The sequence below is a fragment of the Ammodytes marinus genome, assembly GCF_949987685.1.
Source record: "Ammodytes marinus genome assembly, chromosome: 11".
NCBI lineage: Eukaryota > Metazoa > Chordata > Actinopteri > Uranoscopiformes > Ammodytidae > Ammodytes > Ammodytes marinus.
In genome coordinates this window covers 12,374,932-12,381,823 of record NC_137215.1, presented here as the reverse complement: position 1 = coordinate 12,381,823, position 6,892 = coordinate 12,374,932, and the positions used below count along the sequence as shown (strand labels likewise).

Below are 6,892 nucleotides of genomic sequence, written 5' to 3'. Positions count from 1 at the left end.
GTATGTCCATACTGTCTGCATTGTATAAGTATATGCCTGTCTCGTGTGTGTGTCTTTATGCAAGTCTATTTCTGTTGGCCAGGTCTTTCGAACCATCTTATGAGGCGCCTGAAAGTACAGAAGAATGTAACAAGTTACTGCAGAAAGGGAAGCCTCTCTCAGTCGCTCTCTTTCTCTCACACACCCCTACCAACTTCTTGCCCATCTAGGAGACAGCAGTCTTTCTCCGCCCACCAGAGCAGCTGGCACCAGCACAGCACTATATCACAAAAACAAGAATAAGCCCCAGAAAAAGAGGAGAACTCATACTAAATGGGCAAACAAGACTTCTGGACGAGCTCCCCGGACACCCAGGTCAGCCATTTTTCTGCAGAAGCAATCCAGCTTGAGATTCATTGACTCCAGATTAATCAGAGCATTGATGGAGATGAGGGAAGAAACCTTTCCCTTTTTCCTGGTATTTGGTGTGACCTTGCTCAGTGGCCTTGGCTGCCACGGTGAACACAATTCTACCGATAACAGTGTCAACACACAAGAGGTAGAAAGGGCCAGACCCCCACACCTTATCTTTATCATGGTGGATGACCAGGGTTACGGAGACATTGGCTACCATGGCTCAGACATCCGCACTCCTGTGTTGGACCAGCTGGCAGCGGAGGGGGTAAAACTTGAAAATTATTATGTCCAGCCTATTTGCTCACCCTCTCGCAGTCAACTCATGACAGGACGGTGAGTAATATCCTTATCATAACATCAATATCACGATGGAAAAATTATTCAGTTATTGTATTTGTTCTTACTTGATGTAATTATACATAGTTTTTGTAGACTTTTTGTATTTTGCCAACATCTTTATTGGTGTATTCAGTTATGTCTTAAAAATTAAAGTACCACCTATAGTGCCTAGATTAAGCACTAGATAAGTATAATATTCTGAATAACGGATTTATATCATATAATTTATAAGTAATAATAAAAGCATTTTCTTTTAAATTCAGGTACATAACGGATTTGCTAGTTTCCGTGCTATCAGGGTTCATTTACCTAAATAAAATTTTACTGAAATACCATCATGTTTGAATACCTAAAAGTATGATTTGATTTATCAGGATATAGGCTGCAAAAGCAAAACATTATTAAATTAATTGCCGTATGTATACTGCTGGAGACGTATGCCGTAATAAAACACATCTGTTGGCCCAGTACCTTGCGTATCTCTAGTCTGTTCTGCTGTTGGGTGCTGAATTTTTATTATTGTGGATAACTGGCCAAATCTTTTCATGTTTTCAGAGCATATTATTTTTGGTAGATTGTGCAAATTTGATACAGAAAAAGTTCTGCTCCTTTTCACAGAACAATCCTCTGAGTGTTTTCAGATTTTTCAAGGTTGCAATATTTCTTAACCCTACTGTGAAATTTCCCATTATTGTGTTATTATATACATCTTTTCAGGACACCACTTTCTTCTGACATTCTTCCTTTCTTGCCAGTTACCAAATCCACACTGGACTCCAGCATTCGATCATCCGATCACGTCAACCCCTCTGCTTACCTCCTGACATACCCACACTTCCAGAGCGTCTGGTTGAAGCTGGATACGCAACGTACATGGTAGGGAAATGGCACCTGGGCTTCTGCAGACCGAGCTGCCTGCCCACAGGACGTGGCTTTCAGAGTTTTTTAGGCACACTGACTGGCAGTGGGGACCACTTCTCCTATCAGAGCTGTGACGGAGCTGAGGCTTGTGGTTTTGACCTGCATGACGGAGTCAGGCCTGCCTGGGAGATGAGTGGCAACTACTCCACTGTACTCTACGTAGAGAGGTGAGCATCAAGGTATACATTTAACTGAACAGATACATACAAATAGAAAGATACAATTAAAAACCCTTGAAATTTCTTTTTCCGTCTTACCAGAGTGAAGCAGATCCTGAGGAGCCACGACCCCCATAAACCACTCTTCCTCTATTTGTCCCTTCAGGCTGCTCATACACCCTTGCAGGTACCGGAGCATTTTCTGCATCACTATGATTCCCAGGGCAATCGTCTCAGGCGCCACTATGCAGCCATGCTGAGCTGCCTGGATGATGGGGTTGGCCAGGTGGTCCAGGAACTGAAGAACAGTGGGCTCTATCAAAACTCAGTAATGATCTACTCATCTGATAACGGTGGGCAGCCACTCTCTGGAGGGAGCAACTGGCCGCTGAGAGGTGGCAAAGGGACATACTGGGAAGGAGGAATCCGCGCTGTTGGCTTTGTCCATAGTCCTCTCCTGAAGAGGAAGGGTGTAGTTAACAAAGCACTAATCCATGTTTCTGACTGGTATCCTACATTGCTGGGGCTGACTGGGGCCCTGCAGCCCCAACCAAACCTAGATGGTCATGATGTGTGGCGGACCATCAGTGAGGGCCTACCCTCTCCTCGCACTGAAATCCTTTTCAACATTGACCCAGTCTCCAGGAAGCCCGGGGATCCATATGATAAGGCGTTGGAACTCAACGGCCTTGGGATCTGGGACACAGCCGTAAGGGCAGCGATTAGAGCTGGGGACTGGAAGCTATTGACAGGAAATGTGGGTGATGGGGACTGGATACCACCACAGGCTCTTCCCGATGGTCCAGAACGGTGGCAGAAACTCGAGAAGAAGCGCAATGAGCTGGGAAAGTCAGTTTGGCTCTTTCATATCGCCTCTGACCCCTACGAGAGGCAAGACGTGGCAGAATTCCGTCCAGAGGTAGTGAAACTTCTGTTGACCAGGCTGGCAGAGTACAACCAGACGGCTGTGATGGCCAATAATCCACCAGATGATCCTATGGCGGACCCCGAGCTCCATGGAGGAGTGTGGGGCCCCTGGCTGGGCCTGGAGGGGCAGGATGGCGATAATGAAGTGGAGGATGGAAGGAAAGAAAGAATAGTGAAGACTAAGCATTGCAAACTATGCAAATTAAAAGCCCTCTTCAAGAAGGTGGAGTCACGCCTGCAGAGGAACACCCTGTTCTTCTAAATGTTTTATATAGCATTATTAACTGGACTCAGGGTTCAGTATGCTTTAAACAAACTAGATAGTAAAAACTGTTGTCGGAATACATCTGACAGCAAAAGTGTAAATACTTGTTCTGAATGGCCACATTCAAAGTCAGGGGAAAAAAATCTGCCATCAGAGAGAGCGGTGAGAAATAATGAGTAATGGAGAAAGGTTTGATGGTCTGAAAAGGACTTTATTTGAGGCATGAGAACATCTTAAACAGGAGTAAGTGAAAGGCAAAAGGAATATGGAGACAAACACAAATGCAAAGCAGCAGGCAGCTCAGAAAGAGAAGATAGACCCACAATCAAATACTGAAGGTCAGCAGATAAACAGTTAGCCTGATAGACGAAGCAGACAAGGCTGTGAGGCTGGCTGAGCAGGCTGACTCACCCACTGTCCTGCGGCCATAATGCAGCAGGGTGACTTTGGACTGTCGTTGGACTGCGTAAGGAGCAATGTGTGTGCCGTTGTCCATGCATGTCTGTATTCATGAATAGTTTGATTAATACAGATAGAGTTTGTGCATGTGGAATTGGAGCCTTAAGAGATGTGGAAAGAGACAGAGTGTGACCTCTCTATGTGTCATATCATCATCATAAGAGGGGACCGTTGAATTATTACATTAAGACAACCAGAGGGGTTGTTTTTGTCAAATGTCATCTTGTTCTTCTGTTGTCACGGCCTACATATTTACCTCTGCTCATTCTGTTGCACACTTCTCTGCCTTTGAAAGACCTCTGACCAGCACATTATATCCAGTTCTTAGAGAAATGACTAACCAACGAAAGATCAGCAAGACATAATCAGTCTTTTCTGGAATTGTTTGTGCGACTTATCTATTGTATTATACAATGCTGATTCAAATTATCTTAATAAAATATTAAATGAAAAAATCAATGTGAGTATCTCATGGCTATACACATAACCGCTACGTAAAGAAATTGACCATTGTCACTCAGAAAAATAATCCTTTATTTTACAGGTCCATCAAAAATGTTAACATACACTAGCAATATTGCTTTTTCATATGTTTCCAGCAATTAACTTATTGGGTTTTTAAGGCATTTCAAACACTTGGTTAGATAGCGAACTCCACTGATTTTTAATGATCAGAGTCTATTTACAGTTCTTTGGGAATACAGCTGCATTTGTTAACATTTTGCAAAAAGCCTCTTTTGCCCACAGAGCGGGCTGTGTGACAGCTGATGAAATCATTCTAGTGATATGTCAGCATCGGTTTTATCTGAAAACTTCAAGTTTGAAAATCTGGGGGTGTGGAGTTAGAACTGAGTTAACCAGACACTATTGCCCTCTCCTCATCTCTTCTCGAGTTTAGAGACTCAATGCTACAATAATTGTTACTAGCATAACACACCGAAATCTCTCACTGAGCCGTCTGCAGTCAAGTTGCATTGTGGGTAATGTAGGTGCCAGGATTATATGAGGAAGTAAAATATACAAGTATATAAGTGTTTTATGCAGGTTTGTGACAGGATACAAACTCTGGTGTTCTGCATGAAAGTCTGTCCGTCGAACCACAAGTCGCTTATGTAAAGGGCACAAAACTTCATATGGCAGGACTAAACAATCAGAAATAGACCCAATTTGTTATGCACCTACTTCCAAGGGATACTAGCCTGGGAAAACCATAATTTTGGTACACCTAATCAGATAGCTCATGCTGTCTGATTAGGTGTGATGTATGGGCATGATGGTGAAGCTACTGCTGTGCTGCCCATGTAGCTTGATAGGAATGGCTCAGATTGATGCTTGGTCTCAACAAATAACACAGTAAACAACTTCAAAACGGTTTGACACTGAGTGCAGCTGCTTATTCCTTGACCCAAGCCTTAAGGTGTCTGTCTTAATGTAAGTGTTTGTGTGGGTATGTCAGCAGCAATCCCACACACAGAAGCAACAGGGCTGTAGAATTCTCCCCAGTGGCCTGATGAGGAATATTTAACTATACTGTACTCCTTCACCATTTCTTCGCCCTCTGGTCAGCTCTCACACTTGCCTCCTCCTCCTCCCTCCTTGTCACCCTCCTTTCTTCCATTTATCCCACAGCACTTTTCTCATTCCCTCTGCAAACCACCCCCCTTGTCTTTCTGTCCTCCTCATCCTACTCACTTGTCCATGCTCATTTGGAGTTGGAAGCGTTAGCCATTTTTTGCTCAGACCTCTGTGGTGCACGGTTAAGTACAAATAGTGTAGAAGGGAAGAGAGATTTCCCCAGGGGCTGCAGGGGGCTGTCATTGCTGAAGTGCTTGAACTGTGGATCAGATAAGAATGTCTTGTTTGGTGTTAAAGCCTCACTGCATACAGTACATAACATCCTCCTACTACCCCTTCGTTATTGTCAAAAAAATCCCATAAAAACAGTAAATGCATGACTTTTTTCCATACCATCTGTGGTCCTCAAAGACTATTTTCATGCTCAAATTGTGTGAGATCATGAATATTTACAACACTAAATAAGGTGGTAAGTGTAAAAACTAAAAAATAAGAAAGAAAAGAGAGCCTACGAGAGAAGTTTAAACCCTTGCTCCCTTTTCATTTCCACAATAGTGGCCAATCCCTGCATGAAGAGAGCGTAAATGTCAGCACTTTTCCGCCACAGTACCTCCTGAATCCAACATTCAAATGTTTTTTCCTATCCAGCCATTCAACAGTCAAGTTTGTATAGCGTACACTAGCGCAAAACATTTGTATAAGGCTACCAGTCAATAATTTAACTCTACACTATTGCTACAGCAGTTCAACAGCTGTTTCATAATACCAGGGGAAACTCAAATTCATTTGGTGACTTTCATCTTTTTGGGAAGTACAAGAAAAATCAAACAACTGGAGGCTTTCTATTCTCAAAGAATCTGCACAATGTTCATGGCTTGTATGACATCCCTCCAAGAAGCATTTGAGCTTAAGGCATTTTGTTCACCTCCTCAATGTCAATGCAAGTAACACATACAGAGGAAACCTCCCACCATGAAAACTAGACTCTGTTGATGAGATGTGATGGGACTGCTTTGGGTTAACAGTAGGAATGTTGCTCAGAGACCCTCGCAGTCCCTTACATGTGAGAAAACTGGTGGAGACAATCGTTGGATGCCCACTCATCGGATTCCCAGTATACTGTGATGGCCTGCAGAAATAAGGCAGCGTCAGATGACATAAATCACAGTGGAGGTGTCACACACACACACACACACACACACATGAGCACATAGCGCCATCCAGCACGTGGGAGTGAGCTGTCACATCCACTGTTGGATAATAAGTTGAGGAAAAGAGCAACTTTAAGACAAAATTGTGAAGTTAAATGAAATACGCTCATGTCACTGTCATAAAATACAGCTTTTGTCTTCTTGAGGCGGACGCTGCTCTAGATATGGCTAATGGCTAATCAGTAGTCAAAATTAAAAATGAGAATAAAACATTTCAATAATAAATACCATTACTTGACATTGGTCGCCACTGTATATCTTTTCTCATCTTTGCTTTTGTCATGATTTTATACCAGACAGTTTTTGGACTTCTATCAATAAACCAACTCAAAGGAAACATAACTAAATCAGGAACCGCTGCTCTATTCCATCGTAACCACACCCACACTTCAACCTGCCACTGCTCAGCCTGTCCAAGGCTCGCCAAACAAGCACATCACAGAGAAACACAACAGCTCAGCAATTAATACGACGGCACCTCTGCACGCTTGGTAATTAGGCTTTCATATCAGAGTGGATCCCTGTAATCATGGCTGAAACTGGTTGCACTGCTCATCTGCTCACTGCAATCACTCATTAATCGCCTGCAACGTTCTCTAAATACTGTTAAAGATAAATCTTACAGTTCAGAAGCAATGCAG

The 6,892-nt window shown here is 43.1% G+C and overlaps 1 protein-coding gene across 1 annotated transcript; it reads left to right on the top strand.

Moving 5' to 3' along the window:
- Nucleotides 1-421: 421 nt before the first annotated feature.
- Nucleotides 422-3,003, top strand: LOC307257606 (arylsulfatase I; the record flags this gene model as incomplete). The annotated part of the gene is made up of 3 exons (XM_080036864.1): nt 422-729; nt 1,491-1,823; nt 1,917-3,003. 3 exons carry the CDS (start codon nt 422-424, stop codon nt 3,001-3,003), a joined length of 1,728 nt encoding a protein of 575 aa, XP_079892990.1.
- Between the last annotated feature and the right edge of the window lie 3,889 nt (nt 3,004-6,892).